The following is a 23,575-nucleotide window of genomic DNA, read 5'->3' on the forward strand; positions in this document are numbered from 1 at the left end:
TCTTCCGATCCCTGTACGTTTCCGATGGTGATGAGAGCAGGCGATCAGTGTCTTACTTAGCAGGTTTGTTTTTATTTCTTACAATAAATCATAAAAGAGAAATGTTGAATAGTGACCTAATACTGACCTTAATAGGAAAAAAGAATTGCTGGATGATAAAAAATATCCCAGGAGTTTGGTATGGCAGCATCAAGTCATAATGAGGTTTAAAAAGCCAATGGAACAGTAAAATTTATATAAAAGACCCACAGAAAATGCTAGACCATTAAATTAACATTCTTAATGCCTATGGTTGTCCTAAAGGGTTTATTCTTGGTGAACTATATAAAATCATATTTAATTATAGCAATATATCAAATATCAGATGAACTATATAAAATCGTATTTAATTATAGTAATATATCAAATATCAGAAAGAAAACATTCAGGCAAAGTTTGACAATCACCAAAGGATGTCTATTTATACCTGTGTCTTGCACTCTGGAATTGGTTTTTGTGGTTCCTCATCAAATACCCATGGGTCAGACAACTGTGATCATTTCACAGATAGTATAATATTGAACAAGTTAGTTAAATTTTTTCCCTAATCAGACTTCTCGATTCTTATAAAGGGGTCTTCCCCCTATTATACCCTGATTACAGCAAGGGGTTCCTGTAGGATGTATTTTGCTTCATCCTTTTATTTTCATTTATCCCTTTTGGTCTTGTATACTTATTTAATCTATCTCATACTGAAAAAATCCATCAGTTCAGTCCTTGTAGAATTTAGAAATGTTCAATGGTCTGGTTGACTATTTTAAAATTATAACCACAATAGATCCATTGATACATATTCAGAACTTTCAACATGTTCACCTTAAATATCAAATCTTTAACTGACATGTCATATAAAAATTGAAGCAGATCACAGTCCAGACGACAAGCTAAGAAAACTGTAGATTAAAAGCATTTTCTTCAATTATTAATTGTCCAACCACATAAATTAGTATGAAGATACAACTGAGTAAAATATCTTAAGATTTATTTTTATACATAAAAACAAGTAAATGTCAAGATATTCACAAGCATGCTGTCAAAATGATGATGTTAATTCTTCAACATCTGTAAAGCATGAATGATATGAATTACTCCTAAAGTCTTTACAATATACTGTACATGAGCCATTAAATAATGTTACTGAAAAAATGGAATTATCACAAGTTAGAAAATTTTTTTTTAATGGCCAATATCAATTTATACTGTGAATAAACAAAGCTCAGAATACTCTGCAAAATCCAGTACTTATATGAAACTATTAAAAATCAAGAGGGATGTTTTTGCATGGCCATTATGGATTCAACCTCTTGTCATAATCAATTAGCTATGAAATTAACATCTGTTTACAAGACTATATTAAGATATTAAATATTTCATTATTATACCAAAATGTCTTTTGTTCATAATAAGAATAAAAAAATAGACATTTTGAATACGTATCTGAAAAAACTATTGTTTCGTTAAAATTTTCCTTAATAAATGTTTAAAATTCTTACAACATACATCACAGAATGTTCATAAGACCTTATTTCAAGCAACTGTTTTACTTGATAAAAAGAATGATCCAATTGGTGTTAACACCAAGAACTAAAAGATTAAAATTTTCAAACTGGTCCATAACTATGAGCATACGACAAGTATTAGTAAATTTTGTATGCTGTAACATTTGGCGCCAAACCTTTAATTCAAATTAATGCCTGAATCTGCATACAGCACTGATATAAAAATTGTTTGACAAAGTCACTTTCAATGCTGTTAAACCTGATCACCTTTCTTTTCTTTCTGTTTTTCCTCAGCACTTACGCACTTGAGGATTTCCAACCCTATTGCTCTTGCCATCGGTGGAGGAACTGCATTTCCAACCTGTAATTTAAAGAAGTTTATTATTATTAATGTCTAATGAACAAAGCAATCATCAAAAACCTTTTTACACTTCCATTTGTTCTCAACCACAGAAACTTCACAAATGGCATGTTTTAAATATCAGTGCCTCTTAATATTTTGTGTAACTTTTTATAAGAAATTTACTTTTGTGGGGCTACTTTTGGAGCTACAACAACTCTGTCTTGCTCAACACCTACCGTCAAGGGAACATCAGGGTGTGGTCGAAACATGATCTCGAAATCATAAGATAACCATAAATCTCTAAAATAATGTAAGTCATTCTCCAAAGCACAAGGAAAGCTCGCACAAAAACTAAAAGAAAAGGAGTGTACCATATTTATTTCCCCTTCATGTAAAAGTAAAACAAAAATCGTTCCAAAAAACCCTATGAGCGTATATCATCTCTCACACTTGTGACCTACAGCAGCTATCAGCTAATTTTCCCATGACAAGGCACTGAACTTTTGTTTTCAAGGCCAAATAGAGGAGAAAACAAGGGAGAAAGAAAGAAGGGAAGGATTCACCTCCTCAATCCCATACAAAAAAAAAAAAAAAAACTTACCCTCCCTCTAGACACAACCTCCTGGACCACATAAGCCTCCCTTTTTCAGAATTTGTTAATGAAAAATTGTTCTTTATCTCATTGATTTCAAAATGTAGTAAGGAGTCGTGGAAAAAGTTCCAAAGTTTGAACTCTCTCTCACCCACTACTTCATGCAATGTTGCCCCCCTCTCACCCAAAAGAAAAAAGCACAAAAGACACCAACTTGTTTAAAAGTTTATTAGATAAATACTCAGGGATAAAGAATCTTAGCCCTCGTAAATTACGAGCACTTTGTGACAGAATGACCAATATAGTGTAAATAATGTGGAAGCTTCAGCTGTCTAAAAAATCTTTTGTTATGCCTACTAAGTAAAAATATGACTTCTAGGTGTTTCTTTGCCAGTTTCCATACGTTTCTAAAGTTATATACATCACTGTACTATAGCTAAAGAGTTGTAGAATACAATGAAAAATATATGAAAACTGGAAGTGTAATAGTTTTAATGCTAGAGCTCTTTTGTGAGATATAACATCAAATTTTTCGTGTTCCGCTATATTTACCCGATGAATTATGGCATTTTCTGGCGTCTTTTTACGCTTTTGATGACGTGATAAAATCCAATCTTTTACCAAAACAAGACCAGCGTAAAAAATGTGAAAGCTACAGCCGTCTAAAAAAATATTTTGCTATACGTAATTTTCGCTTACTAGACCTACTAAGTAAAAATTTGACTTCTTGTAGGTGTGTTTCTTCTACGGTTTGCATACATTTCCAAAGGCTTAGGAATAAAGTTATGAGGCAGTCCCCGGGTTACGACGGGTTCGGCTTACGATGTTCCGGGGTTATGACGCATGTTCCAGGGTTACGTCGCCTACAACGCTGATCTGGCAGAAGAAATATGACTTTGGTACCAAAAAGACAAAATAATCAACATTTGAAGGTTTTTTAGATGAAAAATACAGTTTACATAGTTTTTAATGCACACAAAGCATTAAAAGTAAGGTTTTCTTAGGATTTTTGACGATGTTCCGGCTTACGACGCATCTCAAGAACGGAACACCCGCCGTAACCCGGGGACTGTCTGTATATATCATTGTATAGCTAGAGCTCTTTTTGTAAGACTTAAGGGACTGCATTTCAAAAATTGACTTGGGTTACAAAAAACACATATAACTGAAAATTTTATAAATGGGCACTTTTATCCATCTCCAACTTCTTTCTTGTTTTTTCTGGATTGGTTCATCCATCGTCTATGCATAGCACAGGTAGACGGTATTGATAGGGCACGGACCTGGCTGCATGACTGGTGGATGGTATGGGAGGATCAGCTGGTAATAAAATGGCTGCTGCTCTGTCTATCTTCTGATTTTCTTTGCTTGGTTTCTCTTGCTTTCTCAGCATTTTTAGCATTCATTTTCATATAACCTTTCTTCCTAGGCATTGCACAACACTTGAAGTGTGTACAACACGCTAAGTATATAAATAATGGCCTGATAAGCAGCAACAGCAGCAGACGACGCACAAGAAATGTCAAATACAGATGACTCAGTTGACAGTGCGCTACCAAGGCCCACAGGGCACTAATCAAGACTCGAGAGTCCGAGACTGCTTGTGCTTCACTAATAAGCAGTTCACTTCACCATAGATGAGTTGCTAAGCATTTATTTTTATTTATAATAATATACGTATATACATATATAATTCCTTCTAATAAAAGGAGCCCATAAAAACACCAAAATACAGAGAGAGAAATACTATATTTCAGAGACTGCTGTCTCCCTCTTCAGGTAGATGAATGAGAAAAGTTACAGTAAAGGTGGTATTTATACCAAGAGGTCCATCCACAGGTAAGCCATTTAGGTCACTCCCACTGATAATCTTCCTTAACTACCTAAGCATCGGTTGAATGAAAACCTGGTCGATGATATCTGAGTCCCATGCTCCCTTTGAGATATTCATTACCTGCCTCTCTTTGATCAGGGCCAATTCTGTCATTTGACTCTTGTACCAGCAGTTGCTGCTATAAATTATATGTGACAAATTCCAGTTTATACTATGGTTATGTTCATTTATACGGTTGAAAATAGCAGAGTTCTGTTGTCCATACCTAACTGACCGTTTGTGCTGTATTAATCTCTTAGGAAGTGATTTTCCTGTAAATCCAATGTAAGATTGGTCACAGTCCAGGCATGGGATTTCGTAGACGCCTGTGTCCTTGGGGGATGTCTTTTGTTGGATGTTAATCAGGGATTTGGCTAAGGTATTTGGGTAAGTAAATGCAAAAGGGTTAGATTTCAGGAGGGTCTGGGTTACAGTCTTAATCCTGTCCAGGTGTGGAATTTTAATTTATTCATATACGAAACAAACCTTCGGTCTTAATATTATGATTTACTAGCACCTAGCTGGAAACTGGTAGAATTAAAATTAAACTTGTGCGATCCAGGGACTATTGGCATCTATACCAGGTCATGGGGCATGTATACCCAGAATGCCCTCGGCGACGTGTGACCGACCCGCCAGTTATCTTTCTACCGCCTTTAAGATAGGACGTGTTCTCTGTCTATCTGTTTAAAGCCGGTTTTAGTTTGCCCGTTTTATCCATTTCACTTTCATTTTTCTTATTAATTCTCTTCATCTGATTGTGCTCAGTGTGGGTGTGAGCTGTAAGAGTGAGTAAGCGGTGAGATGGAGTGTTTTGTATCGCGGTCGGGATATTCTTCGGTTTCGAAAACAAGACTAAGGAAATGCCCTGTAGTCAGTGGCTTTCCGTGATCCTTGTTCTGTTTGTCGTGGTTGGTTGCTGGAACAGTGGAGGAAGTTTTATGAGAAAGGCCAGTACAAAAGAAAGGAGTTGACGCCATCTTTGGATTACCAAGCGTTGCCGGCTTCTTTTGTATCGGCAATACACCAGACTGCTCCGTATGTTTTGCCACCTGCCTTTGATTTGTCCCATACCCCTTTGGTTTCTCCTAGTGGTTCGTTTTCAGAAATGCCAGGAGGGGTTTTGGGTAATTTGATGCATAATATTTACACTCCGTTGTTCCCAGCAGGGGGGGGGGGCGCGGCGGCGGCATCGCCATCTTTGTTCCAGGTGCCTGCTCCCGACTCGAACAGGATGGAAGGTATGTGGGCGGCGCTAGGCCTTCCAGGCGTACCAACCTTGGAAGGTTTGCTGTCGCATTATATGGCGTCACGGTTCCAGCAGAATTCGGCAGCGCTGAATATTCCTCATCCCCCGGGCTTGCACTTTATGGGAAATAATGTTGTGGCTACGCCAACAACTTCATTTGGTTACGGCGATGCAGAACATTGGGGGTAGTTTTGCTGCAAACGCAGGGATGCCAGCAGCAGCAGCCCAGTCTCTCCCTACAAGATTGGTGACGTCACACATCGACATGGCAGACGCGATGATGTCACAGCCTACTGCTTCTCAGTCTTCTTTGCTGCCTCCAGACTCAAATACGCTTTCTGACTCTGTAGTACACACTGTAAAGAAGAAATTACAGGATCTAGAGAAGAAAATTAATAAGAAAGACAAAAAGAAAAGGCGTGATTCTTCGTCTTCTTCCTCTAGCTCGGCATCATCGCTAAGTTCGATGACGTCATGGTGTGTACCAGTCAAGCGTCAGAGGATACTGGATTTCACGACTGTTCTCGGGCCAAGAGGAGAAGAGTGAATTCCTCTTCATCTTCGGGCCAGGACAGTTGTTGGAGACTATATTAACCCTTAAACGCCGAAGCGGTATTTTAAAAATCGTCTCCCGTATGCCGGCGGCATTCGCGAGTGAGCGCCGAAGTGGAAAAAATTTTTCTTTCAAAAAATCACAGCACACTTAGTTTTCAAGATTAAGAGTTCATTTTTGGCTCCTTTTTTTGTCATTGCCTGAAGTTTGGCATGCAACCATCAGATATGATGGTTTGTATATAATTGTATACAAATAGAGCTGTGAGCAAAACGTTTAAAGCTAAAGAGTTACATTTTTTTTGTATTGTACACTAAATTGCAATCATTTTGGTATATAACACATTGTAAAACAATCAAAGCAACACAGAGAAAATATTATCACAAAATGATGCATGAATTTGTAACGCACGGATGTATAAAAAAAAAAAAAACCTGTTTTCAAAAATTCACCATAAATCAAAATATTGTTGCAAAATGAAGGTAATTGATTGAATATTACTAAACTGTAAGTGTTGTAGCTTACAATTGCAGTTTTCAACCATTTCAGTCGAGTTAAAGTTGACCGAAGGACGAATTTTTTCTATTTATCGTTATTTAAATGAAAATATTTCAAAACTGATAAAAGCTACAACCATAGGTTGTAATTTGTTGTATTCTACACAAAATTGAGCACATTTTCATATATAAAACTTAATGTAACGGCTAATTTAAAATGGTGCAAACATTACGACAATTGGACGGAAAAATTTTTGATTTTTTTCGGAAGTCACTGCGCGGACGTAAGGAAAAAAATTTTCCCCCCCCATAAATTCACCATAAATCAAAATATTGTGCTAGAGACTTCCAATTTGTTGCAAAATAAAGGTAAATGATTGAATATTACTAGAATGTAAGATTTTTAGCTTACAATTGCGTTTTTTTACCATTTCGGTCAAGTCAAAGTTGACCAAAGATTGATATTTTGGCACTTATCGTTATTTATATGAAAATATTTCAAAACTGATAAAAGCTACAACCATGGGTTGTTTTTAGATGTATTCTACGTGAAATTGTGCACATTTCCACATATAAAACTTTATGTAACAGCTAATTTAGAATGGTGCAAACACTACGACAATCAGACGAAAAAATTTATGATTTTTTCGGAAGCGTTACCGCGCAGATGTAAGGAAAGTTTTTTTTCATAAATTCACCATATATCAAAATATTGTGCAGGAGACTTCCAATTTGTTGCAAAATGAAGGTAAATGATTGAATATTACTAGAATATAAGAGTTTTAGCTTACAATTGCGTTTTTCGGCCATTTCGGTAGTCAAAGTTGACCGAAGGTTGAAATTTTGGCACTTATCATTATTTATATGAAAATATTTCAAAACTGATAAAAGCTACAACCATGAGTTGTTTTTTGTTGTATTCTACATGAAATTGCGCACATTTTCATATATAACACTCCATGTAACAGCTAATATAAAATGGTGCAAAAATTATGTCAAAGTGACAAAATAATTTCTGAGATGTGTCGCTGATGCTTTTTAGTGCAAGAAGAAAGAAATTCGCGCGCCTGGGTAACGATTGTAAACAAAAGAATGCCTTGATCCGTGAGCTCCCAGCATCCCCCAAGGCGCGTGATTCAAATTTCACCTAGTAGGCCTATAACTATTTTTCCGCAAATTTTTAACAAAACTTTTTTATATCGACGTACCATATGTCCAATCAGCACCCAACAGACAATTTATATCGACGTACCATACGTCCAATCAGCACCCAACAGACAATTTATATCGACGTTAATACGTCAAATCGGCATTAAAGGGTTAAGCATCATGGAGAGGAAGTGAGCTCGGTTTTGAAAGAGCCTTCATCTTGGAGGTATAGGCAAGATTCTCGCTCTAGATCCACGAGCACTCTGAGAAGGAGTGAGGCGGTCTTGTTCTCCTGCTGACTGTTTGGGATCGAGCCGTCGGCGGTCAGCAGAGATCAAAGAAGCCGCGGCCATAGGGGCAGATGGCCACGAAGCACCCGGATGTTTGTCAGGTGATATGAGTGAGATAGCGTCTCCTGTGGCTGAGCACAGTACGCTAGAACCGGAGGAAGGAGAGACCCAAGAGTTTCTGGCTTCGTATGCCGAGGTAATTGATTTGATTCGTCAATTCAAAAACCTTTCGGAGAGAACGGAAACACCTGCCAGTATGCTTACTCTGGGGAGTGACATGGCGTTTGGTGCGAAAAAGGATACCAAGGTGTCATATGAATTGCCTTGTTCAAATCATGAGGAGTCCGTTTTACAACATGTAAATGCACGGATTGCGGGAAGGGATAATTCCTTAAGATCAAATAGATCATTTAAGTTTATTCCTCCTCCAATGATGAAACATAGAAAATATTATACAACACTGACGGTTCCTTTACTGTCTAGACAAATTAACCCAAATGTGGTAAGGTTAAGGCCTGGATTAACCTTAGATCAAGTGAAAATGGAATGCCCTTGGATGACTTGCCAAGAGGCTGCTACGTTAGAAGCAACAGCTTCTTCTGTCTTTCAGACTGCTTCTTGGCTGGATCTTTGGTCGACAGCAGTTGCAAAGATTGCATCCTCAGAAGTGACGAGGAAGGCAGTGGATGAATCAATGTTCATTAGATTACTACAATCAGGTGCCAAAGCAATTGCGTACTTGACAAATCTAAGTGCCAATGTTATGGAGGAGTAATGATAGTAGTTTATATTTGACAACGTCTCCAAAAGTTGTGAGAGAGAGAGAGAGAGAGAGAGAGAGAGAGAGAGAGAGAGAGAGAGAGAGAGAGAGAGAGAGAGAGAGAGAGAGAGAATAAATGGGAGTGGTTAAATGGCGGTCGGAAGCATGTCTGTTGTGGCGCTCTGTAGTATGTCAGTGGAAGTCTGTTACGTAAGCAGTGAGGCGTCTGGTGAAGCCAGAGTTGGGTTTGGCAGCAGTTATCCTTTGGTGGTTAGTTGTTTTGGTGTTATTTGATAGATTTTGGAGTTGTGAAGTTGTGCGTGTGTCTGTCCGGTTGTGGTGAGGTTGAAGAGGTTGGTGGTGCATTTTCGGTGTCTGTGAGTGGTGGTTGGGGAAATGTTGGTCTTGGCGGGTTGTTGTGCTGGGGGAGGTCGTGTGGTTGTCGTGTTCTTTTGGGCTGTTGGTGTTTGTCTGCAGTGATTTGTCTGGTTATTGAGTTGTTGTGGGGTTGTGGGTCTCGGGTAGTTGGTTTGTGTTCGGTTTTCGGCGGTGGTTGTGTGTCGGCTAGCCTATAGCCTATATCCAGCGGACAGCACAGCCTAGCCCTGAGTATCAGAAGCCAGAGGTGAGTACCTGTTTGTGTTTTTTTGTTCTGTATGTAGGTATGGGTCAATTGTCCTGCTGTATTTTGTAGTGTAAAGAGTTAAGTGTGATTGAGGGTGGGTTTGGTAGCCAGACAGATTAAGTTTATGTGGGGGAGATTTGCTGCTTGCTCTTAAGCTTGTGATCCAGCCACAATGTTTGGGCAAATATCCTGTTAATGAGGAGGGATGCAGCTTTGGCTAGACTAAGTCACACTGTTGATCTGGATTCCCTGCTAGCAATGAGGAATGGGAATATCTTCAGAGTCGCAATTGCTGTTGCTAGAGGCCATACTAGAAGAGGCTATAGATAGAAGAAGGATGGACACTAACGATAGATTGGTACAGCAGGCAGTTAGGAAAACATCTAGCAGTCAGGCTAATCCTATGGAGGTAAGGCAGCAGCAAATACCTCGGAAGAAGCCAGTGAAGCATAACATCCCTAATAGAGCAACAAGACCCTCTTCCCCAAAGAAGTTAACTCATCAGCCCTTTCACAATAGAAATAACAGAGGAAGGGGGATTAGGGGAAGAGTAAGGGGCTCAAGACGATAGGATAGGTGCATCTCATCACTCAGCCACACCAGTGGGGGGTTGCCTGGCAAATCACTGGAAGGTGTGGCAGGAACTGGGAGCAGAGCAGTGGGTGGTGGAGGTTCTCTGTCGGGTATTTGATTCCGTTTGAAGTATCCCCACCCCTGACAGAACAGCCATTGCCTCACCTCGCTTATGCTCAAGAACCTCAGAAGGCCTTTACTCTGCAAGAGGAAGTGAAGATGATGATGAAAAAAGGGGCTGTGGAACTAGTATCAATTCCGTCAAAGGGGTTTTACAGCAGAATTTTCTTCGTACCCAAAGCCAGTGGGGACTGGAGGACAGTAATAGACCTGTCAACTTTGAATCTGTTTATAAGAAAAACCAGATTCAAAATGGAAACTCCAAAGACGGTTCTACAAGCAGTCAGGATCAAGGACTTTATGCTGACAATCGACTTGAAAGACGCATACTTTCAGATCCCAGTCCATCAGTCTTCCAGGAAATTTCTCCACTTCAGTCTTGCAGAGAAAGTTTTCGAGTTCAAAGTTCTGTGCTTCAGATTGACAACATCTCCTCAAGTTTTTACAAGAGTGTTCACTCTCGTGTCGACATAGGCGCATGCTCAGGGATCAGGCTAATAAGGTATCTAGACGATTGGCTGGTGATAGCAAAGTCCAGAGAGAAATTACTCAGGGACAGGGCGACCCTTCTACGGTTTTGTCACAGCTTAAGCATTGTGATAAATAAGGGAGAAGTTGCAGTTGGATCCAAGTCAACAGCTGGTGTATCTGGGAATGGTTATAGACAATAAAAGCCAAAGTATTCCCGACAGACCAGAGAATAGAGAAATGCAAACAAGTGGTGAATGCTTTTCTGGAAAAACAAACACAGCCAGCAAAACAGTGGCAGGTAGTACTGGGAGTTCTAACTTCCTTGGAGAAGCTATTACCACAAGGGAGGTTACACCTTCAATCTCTACAATGGAGGATGGAGTTCTGGTCACCAATAGTAGATCATCCGTACAAGCAGATTCCCTTGTCGGCAGAAGTGAGGAAAGACTTTCTGTGATGGGTGAAAGACAGCAATCTGACAGTGGGTGTTCCCCTTCAGCAACCCTCCCCGGATCTCAAGCTGTTCTCAGATGCGTCACTAGAAGGTTGGGGAGCGGATATGAAGGAGCTGATGGTTTCAGCAAAATGGAGCAGCGAGGACAGAAAACTCCATATAAACGTGCTGGAGCTAAAAGCAGCATTTCTAGCACTACAGGAATTACAGAAGAGGGTGCAGGGGCATTCAGTGGATTTGATGTCAGACAACACCACAGTAGTAGCTTACATAAACAAACAAGGTCTAGTGTCTCGACAGTTACATGTGATGACGGTTCAACTTCATCAGTGGGCTGTAGAGAACGTAGTAGACATCAGGGCCAGACATATTCCGGGAAAAAGAAACACAGTGGCCGACAAGTTGAGCTGCAGGGATCAGATCCTGGGAATGGAGTGGTCCTTGCACCAACATGTAGTGGACAGAATGCTCAGGTTGTGGGAAAGGCCGATCATAGACCTATTCGCAACTAGGTACAACAAAAAGTTGGGAGTGTATTGTTCGGTAGTCCCGGACGTAGAGGCAGTAGCAGAAGATGCGCTACAACACCCATGGGACAATCTGGACGTCTACGCATTTCCTCCATTTTGTCTAATCCGTCAGGTTCTGAACAGGGTAATGTGGTCTCAGAACCTCAGAATGACTCTGGTAGCTCCGTTATGGCCAAAGGCAGAATGGTTTCCAGACCTCTTGGAACTCCTGATAGATGTGCCGAGAGAGTTACCCCGATGGAACAACCTGTTATGTCAGCCGCACGTGGAGAGGTACCACCGGTCGGTGAAGTCCCTATCACTTCACAGGTGGAGACTGTCGAGTATCTCTTGCAAGCGAGAGGGTTTTCGCAAAAAGCAGCAGCGCAGATGGCAGGAAATATCAGAAAGTCATCGGCAGCAGTATACCAAGGAAAATGGTCAGCATACTTTTCAGCAATTAGCAGACTTTCTGATATATCTCAGGACAGAAAGGCATAAGTCTGTGTCTGCGGTGAAGGGGTACAGGGCTGCTCTAGCCTCGGTCTTACACATGAAAGGCGTGGACATTTCATCTTCATGGGAGTTGGCCATGTTGATGAAGAGCTTTGAGCAGTCATGTTCACCAAAGGAACTGAAAGCCCCAGATTGGGATTTGACCATGGCACCGAGTAGCCTGACAAAACCCCCCTACGAACCACTAAGGCAGTCTAAAAATAGGAGCCTGACCCTGAAGACAAGTCTTTTATTGGCCCTAGCTTCAACCAAAAGGGTGGGGGAACTACATGGCCTGTCATCTATTGTAAAGCACTCGAGAGGTTGGAAGTCAATGGCATTCGAGTTTGTGCCAGAATTCATGGCCAAAACTCAAAACCCATCAATAGTGGATGGCAGATTTGACTTTTTCCATACCTTCTCTAGCAGATTTTGTAGATCATGACAAAGATGAGATGCTTCTGTGTCCCATCAGGGTAACAAGAGAGTACTTAAGGAGGACAAGGCACCTCAGGCCGGGGTGCAGGAGGTTGTTCGTAAGTACAGGACGAAACAAAAAGGAAGTGTCCAGGAATACAATATCGTTTTGGCTAAGAGAAGCGATCAGGAATGCCTGCATGACAGAAGAAGACGGGGTCAGATAGCCAGGAGAGGGCTAGGGCTCATGACATTAGAGGCTTGAGTGCTTCTTTGGCATTCAAGAAGAATATGTTTGTGGAGAGAATTCTGAAAGCTGGTGTTTGGAAACTCCAAATGACTTTTACTTCCTTTTATTTAAAAGATGTTGCCCAAGATCCTTGGATACCTTTTCCTTGGGTCCAGTGGTGGTAGCCCAGCAAGTGGTATAGCTCATCCAGTACCCCTGGCGGGTCAGTTTGTGTCTAGTCTAAGATGAAGGTATGAAAGTAGAATGAATGGAATGACTGGTCTTTTTTTCTTTACTACTTTCTTTCTACTCCTTTACCTACGGGCAGTATGAAGGAGAGTACCATCATGAGCTGGAACGGACTAGATGCAGGTGAGGTTATTTTAGAGTATAGTATACTTTTCAGTAGCAACACACCCCTCTCGGTAATAAGGAAGGGAGGGGTGATGGTAGATCCAGATACAAGGGACAAGAGTGGTTTATGAGAATGGAGGGTCCTCTATTTTCCCATAGTTTATAAACTATGGCATGATACCAGCACCCAGTGAGGGAAACCAATAGATTTCCTTATATCTTTGGTTCAAGGGTTTATAGTCCATTCTCTTAGAATACTCCTAATATTCAGAAATGGATATAGGTGGCAAACTCCCAGTCCGTTGGAGACTTACCTCCCTCCAATAAGTAAGTCTATCCTAATGTTAAAACCGAAGGTTTGTTTCGTATATGAACAAATGACAAATTTGTAACTAATTAGTATTTTTCATAACTAACAAACCTGAGGTCTTAACAGTTAAAGGCCCACCTCGAACCACCCTTCTAGCAGTCTAACTGGGTTAGAGGTTTAACTGGCGGGTCGGTCACACTACGCCGAGGGCATTCTGGGTATACATGCCCCATGACCTGGTATAGATGCCAATAGTCCCTGGATCACACAAGTTTAATTTTAATTCTACCGGTTTCCAGCTTGGCGCTAGTAAATCCTAATGTTAAGACCTCAGGTTTGTTAGTTATGAAATACAAATTAGTTACAAATTTGTCATTTTGATTTCATTGTTGGGTGTGTCTCTGGTCTTGTCTTGAGGGGGTCGGTAGAAAATTACGTTTGCTTTGTGAATTACTTTCTCAGTTATATGGTCAGGATACCTTAAAGACGAAAGCTGTTTACGAATTAGTTCAAATTCTTTTTCCAGGAAATCTGGAGAACAAATTCGTAAGACTCTAAAGAATAGGTTGCTGGCTATGCCTATCTTGATAGGAATGTCATGATAGCTGAAGTAGTGAATGTATGAAAGTGAGAATGTTGGTTTTCTGTATATGGTAAATTTGTATTCTGTCGTGTCTGATTATTAAAACATCAAGAAAAGGGATTTTGTTGTCTGTTTCCCATTCAACTTTAAATTTGATGCTGGACACTAATGCGTTTAATTTTGAAAAGAATTCATTAAAATTGCTCCATTTATTATCCCAAAATGTTAGAATATCATCTAAATATCTCATCCACAGCATGTTTTTGGGTTTTATTGCACTTATTACTGTAGTTTCAAAGTATTCCATGTACAGGTTGGCTAAAACAGGACTTGAAGGACTACCCATACTACACCCAAATTTTTGTTTATAGAATGATTCCCTGAATGAAAATACGTTATTAGATACACATAATTCAACTAACTTTATTATTTTGTCTAGTGCCAATGGGAAATGATCTGAATAAGGGGATAGTTTCTCTCTCAAAAAGTGAAGAACGTCCTGTACTGGTACTTTTGTGAACAGGGAATCTACGTCAAGGCTTAAAAGTTTTATGTTGTGAAGTGGTATATGTGCTTCTCTGAATTTGTGACAAAAATCTTCCGAATGTTTAATGTGACTGGGAGAAAAAGTGCCTAAAGAAGGGGAAAGGAGGCCAGCTAACCATTTAGAAATTTTGTAATTGAAAGCTCCGGCACATGAAACGATGGGTTTGAATGGAAGGTTGTCTTTGTGAATTTTGGGGAGTCCATAAAAGTAGGGTAGTTTAGGATTAATTACTTTAAATTTCTCTAAAAGTTCAATGCTCTTTTTGTCTTGGCCAATTAATCTTACTTTCCAAAAAAATTCTGTGGGGACATTTTAGAGGGGATTTTTCGTCAGTTTGTTGTAAGTGTTTGTGTCACTAAGGAATTGGTTGATTTTGTCGAGGTAGATGTCTTTGTCCATGATTACCATTTTGCCGTGTTTGTTGGATCTACTCATTACAACATCTAACTTTTTTAGCGAGCGGATGACTATAATAAATCTAAGAATATCGTGATTACACACACAAGCTGAGTGACAAACCCTTGAAGGCACCTAGTAGCAGACAAAAATGCTGACCCTAATTAGACACTACTTCTGTTCCAGAACGAAGTCTCCTTAATCCCTATCACCTGTCACCTAGTATTTGAAATCCTAACTCATTTACACAACCAGTCTCCAGAAATGTAACCCATAACAGCCTTCTATTTGCAGCCACCACTGTTAATAGTCCTAAAGGGGCATTGACTTACCCCTTCTCCAGGGGCATATATTTGGTAATGTAGCCAGTGCAAGGCACTATCAACCAACCCCTTTCTCTCTCTATCTCTCTACTAACCAACCAATCCCTGTGCAACTCACATATCACAATTATCTCAGGTAGCTAAATCAGACTCGTGAATTACAAAAATACATTTATTCAACAAAAGGACTAACTAAATTAATCAAATTCTCAAAGAACAAAATGGTTGACTGGACAAGTCAAATTCTCAAAGAGCAAATGTTTAACTAACAAAAAAAGTTTCTAAACACAATCCAAATGGAAAACTCTCAACAATGCACCATTGTTATAATTCAAACAGGAAACCCAAATAACCCTGGGATTTCACCAAACCCGTCCACCTCTTTCTTCACAATAACTAAACATCTGTCAAAAAATCGGCAACTAAAAAAAAAGTCATAAAACTGTCGACAATTAACACCACTCCATTTGGGGAAACTCCAGACTTCCTGGTTTTCCAGGTTATCAGAAATGTCTGTTAGAAAAAAGAAAGTTAAGAAACCCCACATAAAAAACTGCAAATAAACCAAAATGACATAAATCAAAAAGTCATATGAAAAAGGACATCTCTGAAACAAAGGCTTAAAATACAAAGCCACACTCAGACTTAAAAGTATTCTTACCCATTCCAGCTATGAGCACTAGCACTTAACTAAACACAACTATATATGGCCAGTCTCAAAACAAGGCCGCTTCTCCGACTTGGCTGCTTCTCCGTCCTAGTTATCTTACCCTCCCATTATGTAAGGGAACAGCTCGTACATACACAAGCATGAACTTTCTCACAAGACACTCCCCTTAATATGATGTCACTGATTCATCACAATTTCATTGCACTGGAACAGATGCATGATGTCATACATAATTCATTATCACACCCATAAAATCTACCCAAAACCAGATCCTTGCTTCCACTCATGCACAGACACAACCTTCAACATCACGCCACTCAAAATGATGCGTCAACATTTCCAGAGCTCGCTTTGTCTCCGTTGGAGCTAATACTGAATCTATCATTTTAAAGAATGTCATTACTCATCACGTCTGCCTATTAACCATAGGCCAACAAAAAAGAAAAAGCAATTCAAATACTGCTCCCTCTGTTTCTCCAAAAACTTGGTAACTAGCGGAAGTTTTCGAATGTTTCTTCCTTGTTTGGAGTACAGTCTCCAGTGTGGTCGGTCTCTGGGTGCAAATACACATCTCAAACTCTTGGGTAGATTTATGTAATCAGTCATGTGTATTTTGTCAATTCTTAATGTGACTTGTGGCCCACATGTAAGTCCGTTCAATTTATTTGTTGCATAATATGTACTATTATGACAAACATCCTCTGCACTCTTCTTTACCACTACAATAATTAGCAAGAAAAATAACGTTACAAAATATGCACAGCATTATACTTGACAAAGTATTATAAAACATAACCTTGAGACATGCAAGGATTTAATTTGAACAGATGGCTTTAAAAAATTTTTTTACATTATAGTTCTCAGACACTATCAAAATCAAAATGAATGAATGACCCAAAAGCAACTGATCCCAATGCAAAAACAGAAATATAACTTTATAAGCAGGTTTCATGCAGAAGCGCATTTTCATCTTCAGAATCTTTTAAAATACAAGGGTTCATCAAACCACAAACATTTAAAAGTCTGCCAAAATTGACTAAACTTTTTAAAATAGAAAACAATTTCACACACGCAGAAATGTCGTACTTACCTGCCGATGCTTCTCCAAGATGCTCCCATAAAATCGATATGTATCAGGAAAGCCTTGTGATCGAGCACATTCTCTAACACTTACAACACGATTCTGTTCTGGATGGAGTACACGACCCTAAAAAGAAAAATTATTTTATCTGAAAGTTAGTCATTTGGGTCTAAATATTCAAATGCAGTAATACAAAGCTAACTGAAACTTGTTCTTTCCAATTTCTCAAATAAACATTAAGCTTTAACCAATAATGGCCTTTGCTTCAAATATTTATCTCTGCTTTTACTATTCACAATATCATGGACAAATTTCCACATTCATATCCTTACTTAATAAATCACACCTATCTACTCATGTAAAGTTGGCTAGCTCTGTAAGAGCTAAACAAATTAATTCAGAAGTCTGCTTAAATTATTTAATAATCATAAAAATACTGTACACATGTAAAGTATAAGAAGTCTGCTAAAGAAAAAGTACACCATTGGCTCTAAGAAAAAAATAAATAAAAGGGAAGCAAATATGTATTTTTATTTGGCCTATTATACATACCTGCTTTCCCATTGGCTCAGGATTTGTGACAGTAGTAGAAAAGAATCCATTCCACTCCAGTCTCCCATAAAGGCCTGCCCAGTTATTGTGACGGTTGCCAGTGTGAGGCAGACACCAAGGGATGAGGGTGTTGAACTGTTTGTCCATTGGATCACATGCCTTGCCAGCAGCACAAGAACATACACCTCTTACAGCTCCAGTAGATGATCTGCCTTGCTTCTTGTCTGGATGAGTGTATTTTCTGCAAGTAACAAGATTTTCCTTACTACACAACAAAATTACAGGATATCAAATCATTGGTAATAATAATAATAATAAAAAAAACTTTATTACTTTAGAATTACAGTCTTTCTAATGTGACAACCTCATCACTATAAGCTATTTTGAATATTTCCTTTAACCCTTTCGCTGTGCAGGACTGACCTGTCATCAAAAGATCTCATCCATGATGTGAGCCTGATCTCAAGTCATCATTCCTTTGGTTCTAGTTAGGTACTCGTAATAGATAACATGTTTCCCTAGTCATTTTTTGGTGGTTTTGTCTATCTTTTAATGACAAATGGCTAAATTTGATTTTCAACTCCCAGGATAATCTCAAGACAAGGGCTGGACCTTCAGTAATCATCAAAATGCCATGCAGATAGAATTCTCTTAATGATGAAGTTGTACAGAGGCCTTTTATTTGGAAATGACAATGATAATAGTAGACCTGAACTATCAGATAACTTTGACAGTGTCAGTGATGAATATGATGATGTTTATGATATCGAGTTAAAAATATAATTTTTTTTACTTTAGGTTTTATCACAAATGATCAAGGATAAGAGGAGGAAGCAGATTTGTTGTGCACCAGAGTGTTAGGTAAAAAAGAAAAAAAAAAAAGTGATACAATTTGCATATGGAAGGCCACTGAAGATTCAGTTTGTAAAAAATATTGGTGCTCTAAAACTTTCATTAGATGACAAATTCACATTTTCTACAGAATGTCAAGGCTTATTTTTTTTTTTGAGGTTTTCCAAATGAAATTTTTGGCAAAGAGAAAGCATCCAGTTTGTAATAAAGATTTGCTTACTGAATAATGAAAATGATGTTACTCTATGCTTTGAGAGGTATCACACAAATGAATCCTAAATAAAAGCTACAAAATTCATTATTTGGATAATTACCAACATTACATTTGGTTATTTTATCACTCTATTAAAGATTACAACATAATAGTACATTGTGATAATATAACACTAATGAAAATTACAAAGAATTGAAGTGCAAATATTAAAGAAAGAAAATTAGTCAGTTACCATGAAAGGGTATGGGGCATGCTGATAGCTGGATTACCAGAAATTAGCAAATGGTATTATTTATTAATATTTTAATGTCCAAATAAACACAACCTAGGTATTATAGCTATAAACATCTGGAGAAATGCCAGGCTTACACCAGAGGAATTTTAACCAGCCACAAAATTCATGTTTTAGAAAAGTTCTGGGTTATTTGTGACGTTGGTTGGGTGTTTAGTGGTATTTGTACATTTGTTTTTAACCTTCTGGATGTTTATTTGCACCTCCAGTATCTGCATGGAAAACAACTTGAAATTTAAACAAAACGTTGTACAGTAGTACCTCGAGATACGAAATTAATCCATTCCGAGGCGGCCTTCGTATCATGAAGTTTTTGTATCTTGGACCACATTTTACATGTAAAATGGCTAATCCGTTCCAAGCCCTCCAAAAACACCCCAGTAAATTATATTTCCATTCCTAAAACACATGTTCTAGGGTTACGACGCCGATCCGACGGAAGAAATATGACTCCAAAAAGGCAAAATACTGTGCATACTTGAGTAATATTCAACTGCATGTAATGTTCAGCCCCATTTTTACTGCATATATTAGGACTTTAGCATATGTCCCTTAGCAATAAGCCTAGCCTATGTTAGCGGTTGCTGCTGTAGCCTAGTCTATGATTCTGACATCTAAACCTAAGAAGCTAAAAGCTTAGAATATGCCAATAAAATGTATAAATAATCAGTATGTACTCATTTCAAATAATTATTAATTAATCATTAACTATAATACACAAACAAACAAAAAAAAACCTTCCAATCGATTGTTTACGTTCAGCTCTTACCCGTTTTACGAGTATCGAACGAACGCCAAGCAATCATTTTTCCTAGCACACAGTAAGCCATAAATTTTCATTAGTATCTCTCCTCAACTAATGAAACTACCAAACAGTATAATAACCATTCATTTCTATTCTTTATTCTATCTTTACCTAATGTTCTTTTTATTAAATGTATTGCTTGAATAAGTTTTTCAATTTACAGCATCCTTTTACCAATAGAATACTTAAAGCACAAGGGGTAAATGCTGACCAATAGGAGAGCAGGACCTTATGGGGTGACTAGCATCAGGAACCAATGGGAGAGCGGGAGGATGGTGACGAGTTTACTCAGTTGGCGGCACGTGAGTTTTAAAATTGTTCTCGGTGGTCCAGGCGAATCTCGGGACTTTACAGCAACAACCTTTCGTAACTTGAGCAATTTTCATATGTAGAGCTGAAAAATTTTTCGTATTTGCTTTCGTATCTCAAGTTTTTCGTAAGTTGACCCTTTCGTATGTCGAGGTACCACTGTATAGTGACAGAATATACTAATTTCAATATATACTATACAAATACATATGTTTATTTTGAGATAATTAATCCTTTTTATGTAATAACATTCCATTTGTTTCCAAACTTTCACTTGTGAATGAGTCTCGATTATGAAGATACAGCTACCATTTTCAGGTAAAATGCAACACAACATTTCTTTCTTATCTGATCATTATAAAATTCTAAAAGTATATTTCTTGTATAAAGAATTACCTTAATGACTTTCATGAATTATTCTTATAAGTTTTGAATTTAATATAAAATAAGCAACGCTTTTTTCTCTTTATCAGTTTCCCAAGAAGTAAAAATCTTTATCACTATACAGTGGAACCTCGACATATGAAAGTCCCAACTTATGAAAAATTCAAGTTACGAAAGCAAACACGAAGCGTTTTTTGCCTCTACATACTAAAATAATTCAGGTTATGAAAGGGTGTTACTGTAAAGTCCTGAGATTCCCCCGGACCGCCGAGAACAATTTTAACACTCAAGCGCCACCAACTGAGTAGACTCGCCACCATCCTCCCGCTCTCCCATCGGTTCCTGATGCTAGTCACCGCCGTAAGATCCTGCTCTCCTATTGGTCAGCATCTCTCCCATCGTGCTCTACATAAAGGCGTTCTTCGGCCACTCAGTAGCAGCATCGTTATCGTAAGCACACCGAATCCGTTCGTTCATATACGATTTTGTTTGTTAATGTAAATTCGTGTTAGTGATTTCTCTTTGTACTTTATCATGTTGTGTGAGAATTTTAGAATACATAACTTAATTACGTACGTATAGTCATGGGTCCCAAGAAAGTTGCTGAAGTTCACGGAAAGAAGAGGATGCTTTCTATGGAGACAAAGATGGAGATTATCAAGAAGTATGAGGCTGGCATGCGGTCGAGTGTGATCGCTAAGGAATACGGCCGAAATTCGTCGGCAATAGGCACCATCCTTAAGCAGAAAGAAGCCATCAAAGCAGCTACACCTTCCAAGGGCGTGACCATTTTGTCCAACAAGAGGAGCCACGTGCACGATGAGATGGAGAGGCTGCTTCTTGTATGGATAAAAGACAAAGAAATCGCTGGCGATATGATAAACGAGACGGCAATCTGCCACATTCCAGAAACGGACTGGCATCCATTCAGTGGGGAGGTGGCCAGCTCGGGCACGAAAGCGGCCGAAGCCTTTATTAAGACATTCGACAAGATGACGATCAACGAAGGCTACAGTTCTCAGCAAGTCTTCAACTGTGATTAAGACTGGCCTTTTTTGGAAAAAATGCCTCGTCGGACATACATCACGGAGGAAGAGAAGAAGCTACCTGGGCATAAGCCTATGAAAGACAGGCTTACGCTTGCACTTTGTTCCAACGCCAGTGGGGATTGCAAGGTGAAGCCCCTACTTGTCTGTCATTCGGAGACTCCTCGAGCCTTCAAGGCCCAAAGTGCTAAAGAAGCTTCCAGTGATGTGGAGGGCTAATGCGAAAGCCTGGGTAACGAGACTTTTGTTCACCGAGTGGGTAAATCTGTTTCGGCCCGACAGTGAAGAAATTCTTGGAAGAGAAGCGCCTCCCTATGAAATGTCTGCTGGTGTTGGACAATGCCCTTGCTCACCCTCCTGGCCTCGAGGAAGATATCCTAGCAGAGTACGTATTCTTTTATCAAGGTTCTTTATCTTTCGCCTAACACCACCCCTCTCCTCCAGCCCATGGACCAGCAAGTGATATCGAACTTTAAGAAGCTGTATACAAAACATCTTTTCAAGATGTTTCGACATCACTGATACCAAAAACCTCACCTTGCGTGAATTTTGGAAGGAGCATTTTGATATCGTGATATGCATCCGACTCATCGATCAAGCTTGGCATGAGGTTTCAAGGCGAACCTTGAATTCTTCGTGGAGGAAACTCTGGCCTGATGCCATATCTGCCTGAGACTTCGAGGGATTCGACGTGGGCAAAGCTGATGCAGATTCAGAAACAGTTGACGATCCTGAAACTGTTTCGCAACCAGATCTTGACGAGATCGTTACACTCGGCAAGTCCATGGTGCTGGTCGTCAACGAGGACAACATCAATGACCTCAAGGAGCACCAAGAGAAGCTTATGACGGATGACCTGTAGGAGTTGGACGCCATGCAACATAACGTCGTTCAAGAAGAGTTCTCTAGCAGCAGCAAGGAGGAGGACGACCCTATGACAACGGCAGAAATTAAGGATGCTCTAGCTGCTTTTCATAAGGTGAAATCATATGTAGAAAAGACACCCCAAAAAGGCTTACACAGGTCGTATGCTTGTCGGGTTCTAAGACGTTTGCCCGAGTCGTTTCAGGAACATTGTGAAAAGCAGGCAGAAGCAATCTTCCTTGGATAGTTATTTTTTAAACAGGCCTTTAGTAAGAGTAAGAAAACAGGATGATCCAAGTGATACCACGAAAAAACAGAAAGTTGAAAGTGGTGAAAAAATTGAAATTTTGTATATATATATATATATATATATATATATAGATATATATATATATATATATATAAAATAAGTTTTAATGTATGTAAAGTAAGTTCAAGTTTTCTGCTATTTGTCCTCCTCTGTCGCCACTTTCGGAGATCGCCTCACTCGAAAGGTAAGGTTCCACATTTTACTACATATGTACGTACAGTATTTCTTGTACCATGTACACTAATACACTTTATTTACAAGTATGTAGTAGTACCTATTAGTAGTATATGTAGTTTAAGTTAGGTATTGAATGGTCCAAATTGTTGTATTTCATTGTTTATTGGTCAATTTAGCTTCAATATAAAATTTACTGGGGTGTTTTTGTAGGGCTTGGAACAAACTAGGCAATTTACATGTAAAATGTAGTTCAAGATACAAAAAAATCAGGTTACGAAGGCTGCCTCGGAACAGATAAATTTTGTATCCTGAGGTACTACTGTATGTACTTCAGTAACCAACTTATGCCAGTGAAACAGCATAATCACTCAAGGTTGAATACACAGAGAGAGCACAAAAGATGAAAATGATAATCCAGGGCAATCCTGAACTGCTGAAAACTGTGGAGAAATTATAGTTGTTGCTTAATTAACAGATGTGACATGAGTATGTATTGAGATAATTAAAACACCTTTCATTATCTTGGTAGTATATGCATATTTTGAGATAACAAAATGTCAATAATTCAGGAGTGTGTCGGATGGATGTGGTGAGCAATGACATTCTTTAAAATGATAGACATCAGCATTAGCCCCCGTAGAAAGAAAGCGGTCTCAAAATGTTGACATATCAGTTTTGGGTGGCACACGGTTGAAGGTCACTGCCTCAGGTGGTGCACTGTCGAAGGTTGCTGCCTCAGTCGTAATTAGGGAAAAGACAGGCCACACTT

General features: G+C 39.0%; 1 protein-coding gene across 1 annotated transcript in view; it reads right to left on the reverse strand.

Moving 5' to 3' along the window:
- Window positions 1–1,004: 1,004 nt before the first annotated feature.
- Window positions 1,005–23,575, reverse strand: part of LOC135207226 (DNA (cytosine-5)-methyltransferase PliMCI-like) — a 164,475-nt gene continuing 141,904 nt past the window's right edge. The window contains exons 22-24 of the mRNA XM_064238858.1: window positions 17,554–17,794; window positions 17,011–17,127; window positions 1,005–1,899 (exon numbers count right to left, since the gene is read on the reverse strand). Coding sequence (XP_064094928.1) covers window positions 1,792–1,899; window positions 17,011–17,127; window positions 17,554–17,794 — 466 coding nt within the window. The 3' untranslated portion in view covers window positions 1,005–1,791. The remainder of the gene's footprint in view (window positions 1,900–17,010; window positions 17,128–17,553; window positions 17,795–23,575) is intronic.

Source organism: Macrobrachium nipponense, chromosome 11, assembly GCF_015104395.2.
Source record: "Macrobrachium nipponense isolate FS-2020 chromosome 11, ASM1510439v2, whole genome shotgun sequence".
NCBI classification, from domain to species: domain Eukaryota; kingdom Metazoa; phylum Arthropoda; class Malacostraca; order Decapoda; family Palaemonidae; genus Macrobrachium; species Macrobrachium nipponense.